This window comes from Falco naumanni, chromosome 13, assembly GCF_017639655.2.
Source record: "Falco naumanni isolate bFalNau1 chromosome 13, bFalNau1.pat, whole genome shotgun sequence".
Lineage (NCBI taxonomy): Eukaryota > Metazoa > Chordata > Aves > Falconiformes > Falconidae > Falco > Falco naumanni.
In genome coordinates, this window is record NC_054066.1 from 11829212 (window position 1) to 11850648 (window position 21437).

A 21437-nucleotide genomic window follows, 5' to 3' on the forward strand; every position below is an offset into this window, starting at 1 on the left:
TCCCTCACGGGCCTCCGCTCTCCGCGCCAGCCCTGCAGGTGCCAAAAGCCGGGCTGGGGGCCTTGGAAGGACCTTGAACGGGCCGCGGCCCGAGCGCCGCTCCACCGCCCCGCCATGATGGGCCCCCGCCCCAGCCGCCCGCCCCGCCGCGGGGCGCATGCGCGCAGGCGCCGTTGGCCGTTGCCATGGCAGGCGGCCCGACGCGCTGGGCCGGCGGCGGCGGAGGATGAGGCTGAGGCGGCTGCTGCTGCGCTACTACCCGCCGGGTGCGGAGCGGGTCGGGGGGGTCGGGCCGTGCCCTGCCCAGGGCCCTGGCAGCGGTGGGGCCGGGCCGGGCCTGGGGCTGCCGCTGGGCGCCCCTGAGAGGGATGCGCGGCGGGGGCGCTCCGGTGGCGGCGGTTCCCCGCGCCCCTGCCGTGGCTAGGGTGGGGGAAGGCGGGCAGGCCGCGCACCGGCCGCTGGGGTGGCTGGAGGTGCGGGTGTTTCGGCGCTGCGGTTGGTTGAGAGACTCGCAGCTCATCGCCGATCGGGCTGTAATTAACGACTTATCATTGCACAATCAGGGCGGTCTGGTTTGCATGACAGTAAGGAGTTCGAAAGCGATGGTAGTTCGTACCAAAAAATGATGTATGTGTTATGAAAAGGCCTGTTAGCAAAAAGTTGGCACGTTTCTTATTTTTTCTCTCTCTGTTTTGTGAGTTTTCTGAGCAGAACCGTGGTTTGAAAAGCTCTGCTGCTGAGCTGTCTTCATCATGAACTCGGGAGACTTTAATGCGTTTTCAGAAGTGAAACAAGATGGAGATGGCCAGCTCTGGGAGTGTAGTGTGATAACAGATCTTTCTTTCAAATGGAAAACTTTTCCTATGGACTTGGTAAAATGCAAAATGACATAAAAATTCATCTAAGTTGCCCTTTGCCACAGAAAACCAACGAGCGGCAGGACTCTTAACAACTGCTTCAAAACAGGAAGCAATGCGGTTAAACATTTTAATACTTCGGCTCAGCAGAAGGCACAAAAGTGCCAGAGCATACCTAGAAATGGGAAGTCTCTTACAATTTTATGTACATTAGTGCACACAGGCCTTTGAGAACACTGAAATAAATGTAACAGGTTTTGTAAAACATGTTTTCCAGGCTTCTTGGAACACCAAAGTACAGCAGGTATCTTCAGGACAGCTTCTTTGAAAACAGACCTGATGAACTCATGCAAAAAGTTTTTTTGGGGAAAAAAGAACTTGTTCATTTCCAGAACAGAAAATGGCTCATAAAGAATAACACTAAATATATTTTATCATATAAACACATTCAGAGTCATTTGTCACCCTGCTAACTCTTAGCAAGAACAGCTAACATCCTTCTAGTTCCAAGAACTGGAAGTAGGTCTGCTGAAGTTAGTAGAGTGATAAAAGTGGAAGTATTCCTGCCTACAGTGCATGTTATGAAATCCTGGACATTTAATTAAGACTCTTTTATTAAATTTTTCTTTTTTAAAGGAATTATTTTGGAATATGTACAAGACAGTGAGCCAAAGACCAGATCTATAGATCTACTTGATCTTAGACCTGAGTAAGTATGGTAATATTTCAGTTAACGGCACTCTGCTGTTTTATAGCACGCTCATGGGCAACTGTATTTGACTGTTTTAAACATAATTGAGGTCAGCTATGTCTTTGTTCAATAAAACACACACACAGAGGAAAGCAAATAACGTAGTCAAGTCATTTTCCTACTATTTTAAATACAGAATTTTGGATTCCAGCTGGTCATTACCATCATGCTTCTCTGTTTAGAGTTGAAGCCTCTTTTTGCTTATGGAGTTAGGATTATCAAGATGCCTGTACAAAGCCAGCCGAAATACACAGTGCTTAATGTAATGTTGTGATGAGTGACAGTTAGTTCTTAGGTCCTGTAATAGTATTTCTGGTCTTCAGAATGCTTTCAAAAAGTGGGTCTAACTCAATCCCCAGTTACATTGGTTTAAATCCCTGGAAATAACAACTAGTCATCAGTTCATATCTCTTGTTAATTAATTAATCCTCATAACAACCATAAGCAAGGTGGTGTAAAGTAAGCAAGTAAGTGATTTCCTCTCATATGTTTGTGTGGAAAACCTAAGTATCTGCTTTTGTTGCAAGTAATGGAAATTTTCTGCTTTCTTCTGCTTCAAACTTAATTGCAGTCGGCTTTTTTGAAAGAACAAGTATGAGTGCATAACCTGATTGTCTAGTCTCCTGCAGATGATGAGAGAAATTGCAGGAGCTTGGTATACCTAAAACTCCGGGATTGGCCTAACTGAAGAATTAAAGCTACAATGTATTTCAAAGTCAAGTTTAGATTTAAGTTTGATAGGATATCTTTAAGTGAGATAGAAGGCAGAGGTCACTTCATGAGGAAGCAAATGAGACTTGCTACGTGTAGGACCATACTCAGTCACATCTGCCTCTAGCTTTCAGACAGTTAGAAGGCACCAGTCTGAAACTCGTGTGTGTATTCCTTGGGAGGAATAGGCCAAATTTGTTCTGATGAGAATGTCGATGTAACAAGTTGCTATGCGGAATTAGCTTTAATGCTGCTATGTATAATTTATTCACCAGTGCTTGAAAGGTTATTTGACTGGCTATTTTGTGCATTCAGTGACAGATACAATGGCATGTCACAGAGTCAGAGAATTGTTTAGGTTGGGAGGGACTTCTTGAGACCACCTAAAGCAGGGTCAACTAGAGCAGGTTGACCAGGACTGCGTGTAGTTGGGTTCTGAATATCTTCTGGATGGAGACTCCACAACCTCTCTGTGAAACCTATTCTAGTGTTTGACCACCCTCACAGCAAAAAAGTATATTTTTGTGTTCAGATTGAATTTCCTAGTTGTTTTTGTTGTTTTTATTTGTACTCATTGGCTTTTGTCCTCTCAGTGAATAGTACTGAGAAAAGTGTGGTACCCTCTACTTCATTCCCTCCCATTAGCTATTTGTACACATAAAAAGTACGGAACACTTCACAAATTTGAATTTCACATCTAGTGGATTTATTCACAGAACTTTTTGGCTGGCATCAAACACCATGGAAGGATTATCAAGTTTTATTCAGCTCTCAAACTGTTTCTTCAGTTTTCCTCCAGCTAATGTCTCCCTTTAAGCACCCAAAAGAAAAAACAAAGAGAAATCTGAGAGCCTTAATATGATTCTGATCATAGTAGTCAGCCTATGAGCTCTACTATGCCAGCTCTGGCAGGAAAAGCTTCAGAAATATAAAAAAAATTCCATTAAATAAAGTTGCCAAAATCCATGGAATTCATTAGGCAGAAGGGCATGAAGTAATGTGATTGTCTTAATTGATATGGAAGAGATCTTGCATGTGGCACAAAAGTAGCAGACAACGTAGGCTGCACATACAAGGAAAAATCCAAATTTAAAAATTATTTGGTTTTGTCTACCTGGAACTTCCCAGCTTAGTCGTCTGGGTAAAACCTAAGAAGTCACTTTGTGAAAACCCTAAGTTTTCTGGTGTTACTGAACATCAATATAAACATTGAGAATACTAATTTATGGGATTGTTAGTGGCTCCCATTTAGAGGACTGATACAGAAAATCCCTTTTAGACTGCAATCATTTACATACTAACAGAAATGTTAGGTTTTCTTGCCAAGACCCATTTTAAGTGTATGTTGGTGCTTTGACTGCCAGGTACTGTCAACCCTGTTTCTCATGGATGGCTAGGAATCATCAATTTATCTGATGGATAGGATGATGGATATCTGATGGAAAGATGATCCAATTCAAGATGAGCTGTGAACTACTTCCTGGGGGCTTCATGGACATCAGCAGACTGCAGACCACATTTTAGAAGTTATTACCACAACTAGGAGTTACAGGAACAAGCATAGATTTGTGAAGCCACAGACAGAGATAATTTTAACACTTTTCATATATAATTTAACTTGTTGCTTCTTCAGGGGCAATTCATTTGGAATTTATGAAATTCCACTTTAATTTAGATATTCATACCAAAACTGATAGTTTTGGATACACATCTCCCATGTCTGACCCTCTGTGGAAACCCTTGTGAAAGGTAAATTTGTTATCAGGCAAGTTAAATCTTACTGAACAACTTTAGTAAGAGAAGGAAGTACACAAACCAAGGAAGATTTATCCATATTTCTTTAAGCCTTTAGAGAATGAGGCCATAAATGCATATCATTTAATTGCGTACTTCAGTTTCTCTGCAAGTAAATAATATTAGTTTTGTATTTGTAATTATTGCCAGAGGATGAAATCTAGTGGGTTTGAGTTTTCAGGTTTTTAATTGTTTTTTTTTTTTTCCTTCATAATTAGCACAGATGCCATAGCCTTAGTAGATGAAATTCAAAAAGGAGAACCTCTCATCACTTCGTGCAAGGAGCAGGTCATACATTTAGTACGAAGATTGCAAGAGAAGCTAGGGGAAAAAGAGGATCACAAGTTCTATCTGTCTAAGGTCAGAGGCGTCTTTAAGATAATTTTGGGTGTTTTGCGGGGGTTTCAGTTGTGGTGTTGTATGTTTTTACTTCTGCATATTGTGCCTGAGAGCAGAGTTTGGTCTTTTATAACCAATTTCTTGGCTCTTTTCAATCATCTCTGCACTGTTTAGAGTGACTGAGTCTTGCTGGGTTATGTCTGCCAGGAATTCCCCAAAAGGCTGGGAGGTGTAACTCTTCCTAGACACTGTTTGCACAGGTTTATGTACAAAGGTATGTTTCAGATGGAGAGAAATAATACTCTTATTTGTCAAATAAGACTCTATGGACCAGCAACATCCATAGTTACGTTAAAACAAAACCTGTAAATAGACCTCAAGTAAATTAGCTGTTGGGAAAGGCCTAAAATATTTTCATACCCTTGTCTACTTGTTCATCATTTTGTGAAAATTCTGGGGGGTTTATATATTCTGCTACATACAGTACTACGAGTTGTCATTACTTTCTGCTATTACTATCATGTTTGAATATTGATAGTTTGATCTTCAGCTTACAGACAGCACTTTAAAAATTTATTTTAAATGAGTCAGCTTTTTAAGAACAGTGATTAAAGAGACCTTTCAGAGCTTCAAATCCAGGATTCAGGCTGTCAGAAGAGAATAGGTTTAATTGTATTTAATCGTGGAAATAAGAATACAATTACTTCCAGAGATTTCATGTTGCGATAGGAAATAATTAAGTGTTATGTCTTTATTGTGTCAGCAGATGGCAACGTGTAGCTGTTAAAAACTGCTGGTCAGTGCTCTGTTACTGTTACCTGAATTTTAGAGAGAAAAGGGAGAAGTTTTGTGTTGGTTTGTTTGGCTAAAAAAAAGCCCTTGCATGGTGATAGATATACCTTGGATTCTTTTGACCAATAGTACACATCTGGGTGGATTCTGCAGAGATTTGTGTATTTAACCTTGAAAACAGAGCTATGTAATAAGGCATCTTAAATTTGAAAACTTCCTGTTATCTTGTAAGGTGTGCTCTCAACTGAGATAATGCCTTGCTTTTCACAAGTTTTTAAAATTGTTTGTTCATCACAGAGACTGACAAATCATCAAATGCTTATTCAAATTTCAGTGTAAACAATGCATTTGTTCTTTGTTGGGTATAGTGCCACATTTGATCTGTATTTGGAAATACTAGAAGCAGGCAAATCCCATCAGTGCTGGCTTATATCCTTCAATGAAGGGTAGTTAGAAATACATGAAAAGAATTTGTCTTATATTTCAGTTCCATTTAAGGCTTGTAAATAAAACATGAGTATCAGGTTCTTCTGAGATACTAATAAAGTACAAGAGGTGGGTAGGAATGAGAATTCCTGCCCCCCCCCCCCCCCAGTGTTCCATGTGTTTGTGGGGTTTGTAAATGAATATTTTTTCCTTTTGCACTGGAGCATAATCTTAAATGACTGTATAAACCCATTTTTTTGTTATTTCCAGTAATTGTGGTGATGGTGGTGTGTTAGGCACCCTGCAGAGAAACAAGCTTTGTAATAGTTTCTCAGGTTTTGAACCATTACGTAGTAACGGTATGGTGTAGCAATTTGTAGATTTTTGTTTTAGGGACTGCTTTAGCCGATTTTGCAGAACTGGAGTACATTATTTTAATATTGCATTAGGGTTTTATTATTGCATCATTTGCACAAGCAATTCTTGCTGGCTTGGAGTTCTGTGGATGAAGCAACAGCAGCACTGGGCTTTGGAAGAACAGAATTAGTCCCGTGATCTGACACTGAACATAAACCCATCTCATTTTCCTCCCTTTTTTTTAATAATTGTTAAGTAGGTTTGTTGTTCAGAGCTGCCTGCATGGAGCCCTAAAAATGTCATGGATTGAATTTCCATAAATTTCCATAATTATCCATTCTCATATGCAGATATTTGTATACTGTGGCTGTTTTAAAAAAAAGCAAAGTATTTTTTTTTCATTTCCACATCTTGATTGCCCATTCCCACTGCTGTAGCTGAAAGTACAACTCAACTTACCTTCTCTAGAGAACAGAATTTTCTGTTTCTTTAATATAAAATGTTTTCTGTTTCCCTCCCTCTCAGTCCTTCACTTGACCATTGCTGTTTCCATTGTGATCAGTCCCTACTCTTCCGAGCAGATCTTTGACCCACTTTTGTTATCTTTTTAGAGACAGGTGGCTGAGAGATAAGATAAGAACAAAAAGTTGAAACTCTGGTAATACATCAGTTATTAAATGACATTGCTCATAAAGCATTTCTTCTTCATTCTTACACTACAGAGAAGACCTAGTGGAACACTGCTGTATTTTTATCATCTGTTTACTTCACTGTCAGAAATTGCTGTGGTTTCCCAGGTTATGATTTTGTTATGCTTCAGACTTGAGCAGAAGCCAGCTTCTAATAAGTGAAAGTTGTTCAAATACAAACCCTCTTATGCAGTAGCCAGTTTATTCAAACATGAACCAGATTGTGTTTTTTTGGTCATTTTCAAAGTCTCATGGCATGCTGAACTGTATTGGCAGTATCTGAAACCATTTTCACCTATATTTAATAAACCTTAATGTATGTATTATTATAGCTACAAGATTATCTACATGAAATGTATATACTGTCTGATTAAAGGACCTTAGAAGCAATGTTTGAAAAACAATGACCTCCACAACCTGCACTATACAGGCAGATACCAAATTTGACATTCTTTCTTTGAATTTTGTTTTGATAAATATCTTTGTGATGGTTCTGCATGCCGTTTTTTGTCATGGCCTCATAGGATGTAGATGTGGCTTATTTCTGTTCTTTCTGTTTTTTAAAACAAAACCATATACTAGTTGAAAGCATCCCGTAACCTAAAGGATTCAAAATACTCAACTAAGCTGGATCTCTTGATTCACCATATAAGGCTTAATGTTAGTTGGAATTTCTTTCTTCAGTGATCTCACCAGGCATGGTCTCCTCACTCATTTGTTTTTGCCCTTTCAGCTCTGGTCTAGGGTCACTTTGCTGGTCTCAGAGGAGGTAGAGAAAAAGGAATCATAGGGAAAAGACAGTTCATTCAAGTAAAACCTAAATTTGAAATAAATGCTATATAGTATCTGCAGCGATAACCTGCTAAAGCATGGGGGATTTTGTAATTGCTAATTTGACAGGAGGAGGAGAAAATATTAACCTATTGAGAATTTTGAGTAATTGTTTTGGGGTTTTTTATCTGTATCAAACGTTATTTTCTTCTCTCTCTCCCTGCTTCTGTTTCAGGTACTTAGAGCACATATATTGCCACTGACCAATGTAGCATTTAACAAATCTGGTTCCCGGTAAGTTGTTTTCAAAGTCAAAATAGGTAATCACTAATTTTATGTTTGTAAATTACATTGTAAGGGAATCTCAGTGCTCTTACCTTGCTGCAAAATGAATTCAGCTGTGCTGCCTATAAGCAGCTTCAAGCATGACTGGAGGTTAGATTTCAGGTCTCCATGGGAGAACCAATAGGAGATGCAAAAATGTAGCGGGTAAGATTCAATTTATGTAATTTTTTTCTTCCAAGGTGATAGTTTGTTGGCAATTACTGTACTTTAGAAGGAAGCACCTTTATGGCAATAAAGTGAATATTACTAAAAGCTAAATGAGTCTTTCACATGAATTCATTTAGGAGTTTCATGTAGTGGAATTACATGTTAATTGATTTAACTGTAGGCATGTGTCTGATCATTTTTTCCTTCATGTCTTGAAAACAGCAGGTTGCTTTCTAGTTGAAATACATTAAAGATTAGAAACAAGTGTTTTTAATGAGTAATCTTAAAAAAAAAAGAGGAAGTTCTATGGTAATTTACATTTTTGAAAAAAATAAGAGATTCAGGGTCTGAGACAGTGCTAACTGAAATCTGTGGAAACAACTCATTTGACTATGTTCCAGGACCAGTAAGGTATTTACTGTATTCAGAAATGAATTTCTTGTTGCTTTAGCTTTATCACTGGAAGCTATGATAGAACATGCAAAGTATGGGACACTGCATCAGGAGAAGAGCTACGTACACTGGAGGGACATGGAAACGTTGTCTATGCAATAGCATTCAATAATCCCTATGGGTAAATATATTTTCTCTGAGATGCATCATAATTGTTAATCATGTTATTTTGCAAATACAGAACTGTCACTTTAACATAAAACAGGCTATTTCAAATTGAAAGAATTCAAATTCTGAATTTGTAAAGTTCAACTGCAACTAATCACCATGGGATGACACTGTATATTATTTGCATAAGAGGTACATTCAAACGTTTTCTGCTATAATTTTTAAAAATTAATTTTAGAAATTCAAAGCATAAATTTAATTAGATATTCAGTGTCTTGAAAAATATGTATATGAGTCAGTTTAATATATTTAAACACAGATTTCTTTCAATAATATCTGCATGATCAGATTTTGTTCTGAACATTAATCATTCTTTTCTGCCTCCATGTAATTAATTGTATATGATGTGAAATATAAATACTTAGGACAGCTTGTGTTGCTTCAGTTAAGGAGAAAGAACATTTCTGTCATAACGAAAGTGGATTTGCCCATTTGGTGTTACTCACTTGTTATTGTTAGAACGATTTAGAAGTGTCACTGTCATTGAGTAATTTTTACGAGATCCACAGGGTGCTGCTGTATGAATGTCAAATACGAACTTACGCATCTGTTTTCTGCAATAACTGCTCTAGGTTAGAATTGCTACCTGTTAGGTGAAGGGAATTACATTTTAGCTATTGAAGTTTCACTGTTATTTTCTTCCTGAGAAAGCTGTTGTGAGTAAACCATTTTGCTTCTCTGGAAAATAAGAGAAATTAATTCCTATTTTCATACTGAATCACATCACTTCTTTCACTGTCAGATGTCCTATTTATCAATTAAGTGATACATAGTTAACATCAGGAAATAAATGTTAAAGACTTTTTCTTATGCTATTTGGAGCATCATCATTTCCTTCTAAATGAAAAGACTTTATCCAACCTAGAACCCACTCTGACAATATCTGATAGTATTCTTTACTTTTTAAAAGCACTTAATCAAATTCTTTTATATATGTTGAAGAAACAAATGTATGGCAAAAACCTGTGCAAAGATCAACAGAGTGTAACATGAAAGCAGAGAAGCAATATATAGCAAATAAAAACCTTGTGAGAACCTTGAGCTACTTCTACCGTAAAAGTTCAGCAAAAAAAGAACTTTTTTGGTTAATCTTTAAGTTTTGATACAGTGTCCTTTGCTGCATTTTCTGGGTACCTCACTTCAGTCTTGCTTTAACTGCAGTTGGTCACAACTCTTCCACTGACTTCAGTGGGAGTGGAATTTGACCTCTGAAATTTGGGTAAGCTGCTTTTAGAAAGAGTTTATTTATCAAACAGATGCTATCTGATGAAATGACATAACTTTTAAATACAACTGGAAGTACAGCAGATAACCTCATCCCTTATGTAGGTTAGTCATCAGTTATGAACACTTCTGTGCACGGTGCTGCCTTCAAAAACTAATTATTTGTGCTAATTTTTTCCCCTTAACATAACTTCTGTTTGTGAAATCCTGCTCCAGGATCTTGTAGTGTGGCAGAATGCACCAAAATGCATGCCAGCTTTGACAACTGGGTATCGTTTCTGTGAGTTCTGCTATCTTGGAAGTCAGTTTCTTTTTAAATAAAAATGACAGGATTTTTTTCTCTTTAGTGACAAGATAGCCACTGGATCTTTTGATAAAACCTGCAAACTGTGGAGTACAGAAACAGGAAAATGTTATCATACTTTCAGAGGACATAGTGCAGAAATAGTGAGTACTGATGGATGTTTCTTATTCCTTTGTTTCCTCACACCACCATTGATGGCCGTGGGTGCCAAGTCCCTGTGACAATGGAAGGAGCAGCTATTCTGCTGCATCTATTCACACGTTCAGATATTGTGAACATTTCTGCAGTGCAAGAAAGATGTTCTGACAGTTCTTAAGAAATGGAATAAACCATTGTATACAGTTTGAAATGGTAGTTTTATTTTTCACTTGTTCCAATTTCCCTTGTTTACTAAATGTTAAAACATCTTTGAAAAATACCATAGCAGTTGGAATTTTCAATTTGTAGCACATATTTATTCCTTGATTTATTTACATATCTCATTTTTTCCTAGATAACTTGCATTGCCTCTCATATTTGTAGAACTAAATGCACAAGAACATCATTACTTGTATTGCTGTCTTTTACACTAAGACCTGTACTTCACATACAGGACCAATTGGAGCTATAGCAGAAATCATAAGTTATGAACAATTCTGTGCTAATAGATAGGCACAGTGGCTCAGAGGAATTTCTGAAATTTTAAGTGTGTTAACTAGGTATATGTGGGATGCTGAAATGTCAAAGATAATATGAAACGAACCCAGTGTAAGCTTAAAAATGGTTGGTTTCCTTTCCAATGCACTAGGACCCCTATTAGCAATAGCAAATATCTTGATGCACCATGTCACCTGATTTAAAAGATCAGGGCAAATCTAAATGCAGAATGTATTTTTAAATAAATAAATAAAAAATATATATATATATAAATATATAGTCATTATGCAATAAAGCATTTCTGGAAATTGTTTCTGGAAACAATTGGAATTTAATCTGTAGATTGTGAGGCCTATAACTAGTGTGAGAAAATGGTGATTTAGCTTGGTAGTAGGTGAGGTTGGTTTCAGTGAGTTTTTGATTCTCTGGATACTTTGAAACCGTTATCCCTTACAATGGAGAACATGTTTGCTTATTGAGACAGGTTGCAGTGATTTTGCTTCCACAAATCAGATAGGTAAGTACTGGAAGGCCTCTCAATTTCTGCTGACTTCTGTAGGGGTTAGATTAGACCCAAAGTGTTATGAGTTGTGCTAACAAATAATTAGTAGAAGATAATAGCCAGCAGAAAATAATTTGTTAACTATGCCAGTTAACTATGTGCTGTTAATGAACCAACGTACTGCTTCTGCTTTGATTTTCATTAAAACTTTATGAACTACTTGTGACAGAAATGAAGCACCTAAATAGTGAATTTTAATTCAGACTTCAGAAAACAATGTGGGAAACCTTCCAGTAAGTCTTTTTAATGTATTGCTACTGCAGAGCAGCCAACTAGTCTGTTTGATTTGAGTAGTCATCCAGAGCTATGGGATAAGGGTTTATTGCTCTTTTAGTGAGCTGTTGGAAGAACTCTGCAATTTCTCTGTATGCCATAAAATATTAAGTCAGGCTTTTGTCTTGTTTAAAAATATTAATCCTGGCTTGGGTTTTTTTTGAGAAAATGTATATCATTACTCTCCAAACTTTTTCCATCCAACGTTTCTTGCTACAGGTATGTTTATCGTTTAATCTTCAGAGCACATTGGTGGCAACTGGGAGCTTGGATACCACTGCCAAATTATGGGATGTAGAGAAGGGAGAAGAAATAGTCACTTTAAGCGTATGTTTGCTTGCCTCATGTTTTTAAAGGTGTTGGCTGCTTTCTTAGTTTTCTAACTGAGATAAAAGTATTTCCTAAATAGTTTCCAAACTTGTAGAGTTTCTTTTACCAGGGGGTCCCACAGTGACTGCAGTTAAAAAGCAGATTAAGAGAACTTGAAGGGAATGACAAAGCTATGGTGTTCTGTAAGAAGTCCTATTTATCAAGACAGATTTTCTCATTTCAGTGGCATTATTGCTATAGGTTAGAATGCCTTGCATTGCTCATTAAAACATGTCGTTATACTGTCAATTATGACCTTGTCTGCATTAACATAAAGTAACTCTGAGAACATTAATGTCAGATGCTACATCTGTATGAATCTTTTTCCTGTGGACATCAGCAGAAGACAGCCATCCAGTTACCTCTAGGTTGTGATGTCTCTTTGGTCTACATGGCTTGCTGGGATTCCACAGGTTCAGATTGGTCTCTGCTGTTTCAATTAATTTGTCTTACATAAATCGTAAATAACAGGTAGTGCATAGCCTTGCTTTGGCGTGTGTGGCCTACAGAGTGAGTGAGGTATTTTCTCTTCCTTGACTTTCCCTTCCTTAGAGCCCTGATCAGAGCAAAGAGCAATGGAATGTGTCAACCTTTAGCTTATAAGTATGCTTTCATTTATTTTTCCAACTCTCTCCACCACCATCAATGACAAACTGTACTATAGTTTACTGTAAATAAATTATCTTATTTCAGTATGTATTGTTGAAAAAATGTGATTCTGTTTAAATCAAGTATGGAAAATATGTACTGATGATATCACTGGACAGTTGCTCACTGCTTAAGTGATGTGCCTGACTCTTTGCAGTTGTTGGAATATTGACTATTCCACAGTCCAGTAGATCTTTCTGTCAAAATTTTGATATACTGGACAACACAGTAAATAATATATTGAAGGGCTATAGAAGGATTGTGCTGCTGAAAAAAAGCTACATGTTAAACTACATTATTAGAAAAGTCATAATTTGCATCCTCATACCTCTTTTTTAAAATTCTCTCAGGGACATTCAGCAGAAATCATCGCATTGTCTTTCAACACCACTGGAGACAGGATTATCACGGGCTCCTTTGACCATACAGTAGCAGTGTGGGATGTTGGCACTCGCAGGTACTAAAGTACTAATAAATATAATTTTGCATTACATGTTTTAGTGACAAATGAAAGACTCAACATTGAGGTACAAATTACAGACCCTGTATTTTTGCTTCATTTAGAGTATGCATTCCTTCATTTTATCATTTGTTCCTCCTGTTCCCTATGTTCTGCTGAAAAGGAATGCTGCTTCTTAAATGCTTTTGTATATGTTTTTTGTTCTAAATTTCCATCTGATGAGGCAGACAATGGACAGATCTTGTGTTTGTTACTGATGAATTCTCCAAACAGGAAAATAATTCATCAACATAGCAACTAATGGTTTGGAAGGTGTTTAGAGTTTCTAGATGGATCAGACTCTTTAGGTAGAAAGAAAGTGTATTTTATGTTGTAGTAAATTAGTCTGGCCACATTGTGTTTAAAAACTATACAAGGACTATTTTCCTTGTCACAATCCTTTATATCAGGATAAATTTATAAAAAGGAGAAAATTTGGCCACTGACTGCAAAGAACAAAATGTCTTGATTATGATGCCAGCAAATAATAACCTAGTAGCTAAATATGAACTTGTTGTATTATCCTGACAAATCCACTTGTTTTTTCAACTGGAAACTCTGTATAAGTAGAATAATGAAATGATTGCCCTGATTACTGACAAAGTAATTTGTGAAGATAATGATTCTATTATGTTTTCTGACATGTCATGCCTTTTTTCTTCTTGTGAGAGCAAGGGGAGTATCTCTAAAATTTATATATAAAAGGAAAGTGTGTGTACAGTGATATCTTGGGATAATAAACAACATGTATCACCTAAAAATGAAAGTGATTATGTGATTTAAAAAATAATGTACACATAGTGCATCATTTAAGGCTTGCTCCAAAGCTATGAGCTTATTCAACACTGGCAGTTTAATGTGTGGCAGGTAAATATTTAGGAGGTACTCAACGAATTGGACCTTTGTATTCAACTTCACTCAGCCTGCAAATATTTTTGTTTGAAAACACCTGCTTCTTCCAGCTTCTTGTGTGAGACTGCAGTGAAGTCAAAGCCTTGGGATATTCATGTTGCATTCTCTTCTCCTAAGAAATGAATGTGGACTTCACCTCGGGGTCTGTAGCAGGAAGTGGAATATGAAGGAGAAAATTCTTGTTTAAACACTGGCAGCTCTGGTGATGAGCTAGTGGGCAATATAATGGTGCCAGGCTAGCATTAAGGCTTTTAGATGGCAGTTGGACATGTATACATTTAGTAATAATGAAAAGTTGAGGTCGGAAAGACTGTGAGCAAATCATACTTTGCTGTATACAGATTCAGATAGATTTGTAAAGATCTGGTAGGTGAGGTTGTATGTGCCTGTCTTTCACCGTATGAAATACATCAGAAACACTGCTTTCCAAATCTGAGTTTGAACTTGACGTTTGTTTTAGTGTTGCTGGCTGACTCTGAGTGTCTCTTCCTCAGTTGTATTCTGGGTGGGTATCCAGAATTGTTCTGAGGGAAGTTTATGTAGGGACAAGAAATCTCAAGGAGGTTCAAGACTTTCTTCGTAAAATTAAAAAAATCAAACAAACAAAAAAGTGTATTACATCCTTTATAATACAGGTCTGTATTTCATCAATATTTTCTCCGTGGCAGATACAGTCATCTATAGTTCAGCTGGAGCTGTCTTCAGAGCTTCATTTACAAATTAACAGCCTGTAAAACTGAGGTCAGGAGTGGTAGACACCAGAATGCTGAGAGACAGACGGTTTCTTCTTATTTGCAATTATGGTGCAAATATTAGAGCATCCATATATTCAATTTCACTGAAAACTGAAGGCTGATTTTTTGGGTGATTTTTTTTTTCTTTAATAATTTTAATGGAAAATTTTGATGGCATTTGACAAGCCTGTTTTCTGGGTTCTTTCTAATTGTGTGTCTGATAGATGGTGGTTTCTGTGATATGTTCCATATGTTGCTATTTATTCTGCTTATTGACTGGATATTTACATTGAAGCTTGAAACCTGAGCTGCCTTTTTGAAATTTGGAAATGAAAACTTTTACATTTTAAATTAACAATTTTTTCATTATTAGGTATTCTGGGTATTAGGTATTACAATAACAGCAGTCTTATTGGCCAGATAATATGTTCACAAAATTAAGAAGTTTTCCGCTGTTGTTTTCTGCTTGTTGATTTTTGGTTTTATTGTAAAAAGGTCTGGACAATTACAGCAGCGCAATTGTTAGAAAGTAAAAGGAGTAATTCTGTAAAATGACATGAGTATTTTCAAATCTCATTTGAGATGTTTCAAAAAACCCCCAAAATATCAAGTTTTTGTTGTCATAAACAGAAAATTTAGGTGCTCAGAAGATTTTGCTTTGCTGTTCATTTAGCATATATATTAATACAACTACCGTTATATATCTTATGCAATGAATAAAAACATTTCAGTCAAACTCATTTTTTTCTAGTTGTTAGTTTATCCATTAGTTAAAGCAGTTTTTTTATTAATGGTACAGTGATATTAATTAGCATTGTGATAATAACTGGGTTTACTAATCCTTTTATATGTATATAAAATTAATCTTCTTTAGGGTTCATTTCTTTATAGGCCATTAATTCACAGGAAGCAATAATGGCTAATTGTACCCTCTGTATTCTGCTAAAGCTGAAGAATTTAATGGAACTAGTGTTTCCAGTCTTGTGCTGCAAGAAGTTTAGGATTAATGCAGATTAGAAATCATATTTCAGTTTGGCGATTATTTGCCTGTTACTTGGGAACACGTACATATTAAGTATCTGATCAAGTTCCATTTAATCTTTGGTGGATTTTATAAAAGGTTTAGATTATGTGGAGTTTTAAAGATGTACTGTTTTCTGTTCACTGAAGTAGGATAATGGGAGAGTAATGTGGAAAAACTTGCTGTATGTGCCTTGCATGTAGATGAATAAAAGGAGTCTGTCTCTGGCACTGGAAGGTCAACACATTTCACTGGAAATACATTCACTAAAATATTTTTGAAAGAGAAGAGAGGGCTTTTCCATTTTATTCCTTACTGCCTCTCTGTGTCAAAGATAAAAAAAGGAATTGATGTAGTACCAGAATCTTAAATGACCTGTACCACTCCATTTAATTGCTTTAATGGATAAAATGGTGAAGACTTGACACCTCAGAGATACCATTTTTTACATTTCCTTATAATTTATATTCGTGTATAAAAATCCGCACTAAAAATGTGATTTTTTTTTTTTTTTTTTTTGGTAGGGTGTTACATACTTTAATAGGTCACCAAGGAGAGATTAGTAGTGCACAGTTCAGCTGGGACTGTTCTCTCATAGTCACTGGATCAATGGACAAAACATGCAAGGTAAGAAAGTTGAATATGTAGTCAATACAGCTACTTGATATATACATATATATATTTTGCAAATGGAAGAACATTATTTTAAACTAGTACATGTAATTCACTGAAGAATTTACAAGTAAATACAAAACCTATAAGCTTAATAATTTCAGTGAAGTCCAGTTAAATAACAATATATATTTTAAAGCTTGTTCAATCAATACACTGGAGAAAAAAATAGGACTTCATTAAAGTGACTAAACAGTGACTTTTTATTGATTTATATCCAGTTTTCATGTTAATGCATTGTCAGACATCAGAAAGAGCCTATATATGTTGCTTTATGGATCAACTAGATATCTACCAAGTAAACTAGTCAAAATAAGCAAAAAAAAAATACTTTTATTTATCTATGCAGCTGTGGAATGCTATGACTGGGACACATATAGCAACTTTAACAGGTCACAGTGATGAAGTACTGGATGTCTGCTTTGATTATGCTGGCCAGCGTATTGCAACTGCTTCTGCTGATGGTAAGTTAAGTGACTGGGACTGCTATAAGAATTGCAATAGTAGCGTAAAACACCTTTGTCCTTTTCCTTTGGTTTTGCTTTGAATGTAGCTTGATGCAAGAGGAGTATCATGACTCAAAACTATAGATCAAGCAATGTTTGTTGCAGTACAGAAAGTTTGGCATTAAATTTCGGAAGTTTTGCCCAGTGAAAATTTTCTTATTTTTCACACTTTAAACAACTCAACACGTCTTTCCCCTTTAGCTTCAAAATTGCAAGGTAATATCTCACTTGTGGCTGAAAAGGCTTAAATTTTTAGGTAAATAGTTTTTGAATGAATTTAAATGAGTTTTATTTGGGTGGCTCAAATTTAGGCTTAAATGAAAAAGGTAGTTGGAATTTTAATGGTGCATTTGCTATTAGGCTTTCCATATGTACAGCAAGAGAATACACAATAAAGAGGTAGTGAAAGAAGCAATTTTGCTTTGTTATTGGTGTACAGCGGTTTTGTATGCTTATTATTTCTTTAGGAATTGCATAATAATAAATAAATAGATTTTTGTATTTGTCTGTACAGTGTTATATTATAGTGCATACTGACGATACCATATTATTTTTACATACTTAAGTGTTTTGATTTCCATTTTCAGAGACAGGATACTAGACTGGATGAGGGCACTCTGCATCTGATTTGTTGTAGCTGCTAAATTACAACATAAGACAGCGTAAAAATTTTCCTGAAATCAATAGCTTATTAAATATAATTAATAGCTTATTAAATAGAATGAATAGCTGAACTGTAATGAAAGCTTTCAGAATATATTGTACATACATCCTAAATTTACAGACCTCAGTAATCCATGCTGTATGTGGACATTTGTATTCACATGTTAATTTTCTAGCAGAAACCATTAAGAATTCAACCTTTTCCAACCAAATTACAGATCCTTTTTGACATACTTTGTCCTTGGGGGAAACTGGGTTAAGATTGTTTTTCTATTTTAAAATCAAACCTGAGGATGAGGTCATACCAACCTTATCAAAATGTTCTTACTGAAATGCATGCTTAAGGATAACAATCACAAAAGGCTCCTAATCTACAACAGGATCAGCAAGAGTCTATGATGCAAGAACAAAAAAGTGCATTGCAAAGCTGGAGGGGCATGGAGGTGAAATTTCAAAGGTAAGTTTGTTTGTGGTTTGCACCTTTTCTTATTTGATTAGTGACGTTCAATCCATCAGTTATTCCATGACACGGGAATACTGTTAAAGAATGTGGTGGTAAAATCATTAATATTTAAGACTGAGAGGTCTGGCTAAGAAGTTGTCTTTACTAAAGGAACATTCATTTCAAGTAAAAGCTATTTGTAAATGTTATTTATACAAAATACACATACAAAATACAAATACAAAAATGTATTTTTAAAAGCTTAGCTCCCTACTTCTGAGCTAAGATAGTATTGTGTGTGCTAGTCCTATAGGCTTCAGGAGTCATCTTTCCATATTGTCGTGTCATTTACTATTTGATTCTTTAGAACTGAAAGTTTGCGGTCAGCAAGCTACTTAAGGAGTCCATCCCTCCCAGGGATCAATACCTGGCTTTGTTAACATTGAAATGACTGGGTTTCCTTACCCCTGTCCTTTTTCTGAAACAGTATATAGGCTGGCTCTCCACTACCGCTTGGCAGAGAACAAGGGGAGCAGAGAGAGAGATGCTGTCCAAATATTTGCCCACTATGATCATAGTTAATAGAGCTTCTGTCTGACCTGTCCTAAATTGCATTTGTGTTATGCCCTTGGGGCCCCAAATTCTCTGAAAGAATAAGCATGAGTTTTTTTAGTCTTTTGATGGCATCTTAAAGCTATTGCCTCTGAGGCTTTTACTATCACCCTTATTCCTTGCTTCTACAAGATCTGCTCCTCTTTACTTTTTTTCATTTCTCTGCACACCCAATTTATGGAACGGAACAGAAAAAACATATTTCTGTGGCAAAATACACGGAGAGTCTTATTTTCAGAAGTGTGTAAGGGACTTGCAAGTATAAAGCCTGTTTCAAAAATCACTTTGTCATGAGGAGTGTGCTCATGTACTTTGCTGGAAGACTTGTCTGGCTCAATTTTGCATGCCAAAGTTCAGTTCCAAATGCATTTAGTTACTTCCCAAACTGTACATATTTTTAAAACTTTGATATTTGACTGTTGCAACTTTTCATTATTCTTTCAACTGGATAGTTTTCACTTAACTTAGGTTAGTATGCTAAGTCTGTGCTGCTTTTGTTTGATGTATTTTGTAATTGAAATGTTAATATTTTGAAACTGGAGTGGTTCTTAGTGAACAAAACTCACATGTTTTGATTGGATTGATTTGGCAATTATAATCACTCCACTGAGAGCATATTAATTTCAGAAGGGCTAGTCTTTCCTTGCTTAATATAGTTACTGCAATATTTCACGCTCAGTGTCGATGCACTGAGGAATGCAGTCTGAATACGTGCTGACACGTGGGTGGGTTAGGGACAGCTTCCAGCAGGGTCCGTAGTGCTGGCATGATTTCCTTGCTGGAAGTGAGAATTTGCTCATCTGGGAACATGTTGAAAAGTCAGTCTATTTCTGCAGATGTTCTGTGTAGCTGTGATCCTTTGGGAAGATTATTACTTGGAAATTGGATTTCTGAGGAACAGGCATTTTGCCCTTAGTAATTAAGCAACTTTGCATTATATAATAAACCTGGATCGTCCAGTTAGTGCTAGGAAAATAATACGTGATTATCTGGAAATACATGCACTTTTGACAATGAATGTTAACAAATATGAAGACAAAATGAGTTGCCTTCAGTGGAAGTTTTTCTATTACAGAGATGTATGTTATTTCATGTAGAACTCTATAAAATATGTATAAATTTGGAATTATTGGAATAATAGTAATAACATTTCAATAAAGTTGACTCTAGGGGAGTGCTACCCCTGATTTTAGCTGAAAAGCTGAATGCAACAGTTGCTGGCTTCTGTTCTCATGTTTTAATCACTAGATATGCTTCCTTTTCTAGGCATATTGGCTTGCTAATTAATATAACTCTTTTCTATATTTTTTTAAAGGTATGTTTCAACCCTAAAGGCAATCGTATACTAACAGCCAGCTCTGATAAAACAGCTCGACTCTGGGATGCTGCTACTGGACAGTGCCTTCAGATATTAGAGGGTCATACTGATGAGATATTCTCCTGTGCTTTCAATTACAAAGGCGATCTAATCATTACAGGTAACTAATATATTCAGGTTTTTTCTCCTTTTATTTTTGAGACACACTTGAAATCTTGTTATGGTAAAAAAAAATAAGAGTTGGAAAAGTTTCCTGGGACCATGTCTGAAATGCAAGTACCAGCAGTGACTTAAAATACGGTCAAAAAAAGCTAAAACCTCACTTTTGTGAATATGACCATGAACAAATTTGTGTAAAGGCATGGGAATACCCTAGCATCTCTATATGGGCATATACTGGCACCAGACCAGTGACTAAGCCATTTTTTCACAATGCAATGAAGTGAGGGAGGTCTGGATGAGCAAAAGGCAGGAGCACACCTTGTGTGTATTTGGCACTGAACTCTGTTTAGGTTCCCTTATTTCAGGCAAAAAGTTGTGGGAGTGGGAAAAGATGCAAACAGAGTATTTTTGATCGCCTTGATCTTTTGACTGGATTACCAAAATATGGGAGGCAGGATGCTCTCAGCTAAAACTGTTGCTCTAGGTCCTACAGACTGTTGCTAGTCATGGACAGAAAAATAGTTGGCTGGCTTCTCAGAATTCTGGGTAGATTGTTAATGTAGGTGTTAACAAAAATGGCTAAATTGTGTGTTACAGCTAAATTATTCCTTCACAATGTGTGTTTATTACTAGGAAGCAAGGATAACTCCTGTAGAATATGGCACTGACTGAAGAGAAGGAAAGATCCAGTTTGGTGTATGCCTACTTGGCACTGACTGAAGAGAAGGAAAGATGCGGTTTGGTATTTGCCTACTTTGCCTTTCATAGTCAATAAACTCAGTCTTTCAAACCTGTTTTCTCTCACCCTCTTTGTTCGCCTTCAGCTTTACTGAAGTAGAAAAGTTGCCTAGATTTTGATAGATTTGACTTTGCTGATGTCTGGTAGATATGGAATCACAAAACAGTAAATGTTGGAAAGGACCTCCTGGAGATCATCTAGTACAACACCCCTGCCCAAAGCACTGTCAGCCAAGCAGGCTGCCCAGGACTGGCATGGCTTTGAGTATCTCCGAGGACAGAGACTCCAGATTTTCTCTGGGAAACATGCTTAGTGTCTGATCAGTGTCACAGTAAAAAAGTTGCATTTTTCCCCTTGTGTTTAAATGGAATGTTTTCTTCTCTTTCAATTTATGCATGTTGCCTCTTCACTGGGTACAACTGAGAAGACTCTGGCTCTGTTATCTTAGTCACCTGGGAGAAATCATGATTAGTGTGAATGAATCCAGTAGGATGGCTCCATTTTGTTGTGTGTAATTTTTAACTTGTAACCCTTGTAATAA

General features: G+C 36.7%; 1 protein-coding gene across 2 annotated transcripts; it reads left to right on the forward strand.

The window, feature by feature from the left end:
• The first annotated feature begins 180 nt into the window (after positions 1-180).
• DAW1 (dynein assembly factor with WD repeats 1) lies at positions 181-21162 on the forward strand. Of its 2 annotated transcripts, none has more exons than XM_040613910.1 (13): positions 181-266; positions 1494-1566; positions 4332-4473; positions 7723-7781; positions 8431-8553; positions 10172-10271; positions 11819-11926; positions 12967-13073; positions 16307-16409; positions 16804-16918; positions 18004-18080; positions 19993-20155; positions 20791-21162. In XM_040613910.1, the coding sequence occupies exons 1-13, from the start codon at positions 227-229 to the stop codon at positions 20823-20825; spliced, it is 1245 nt and encodes a 414-aa protein (XP_040469844.1). In that variant the 5' UTR covers positions 181-226; the 3' UTR covers positions 20826-21162. The 2 variants fall into 2 exon arrangements, with proteins under 2 accessions (XP_040469844.1, XP_040469845.1); XM_040613911.1 differs by having other exon boundaries at positions 11843-11926.
• The last annotated feature ends 275 nt before the right edge of the window (positions 21163-21437 follow it).

Excerpts from the sequence above, each read along its gene's own strand:
- DAW1 (XM_040613910.1), top strand. The coding sequence starts at position 227 with ATGAGGCTGAGGCGGCTGCTGCTGCGCTACTACCCGCCGG. Across the intron at positions 4,474-7,722 it reads ACAAGTTCTATCTGTCTAAG|GTACTTAGAGCACATATATT; the intron begins GTCAGAGGCGTC and ends CTTCTGTTTCAG. Across the intron at positions 7,782-8,430 it reads TTTAACAAATCTGGTTCCCG|CTTTATCACTGGAAGCTATG; the intron begins GTAAGTTGTTTT and ends TTGTTGCTTTAG.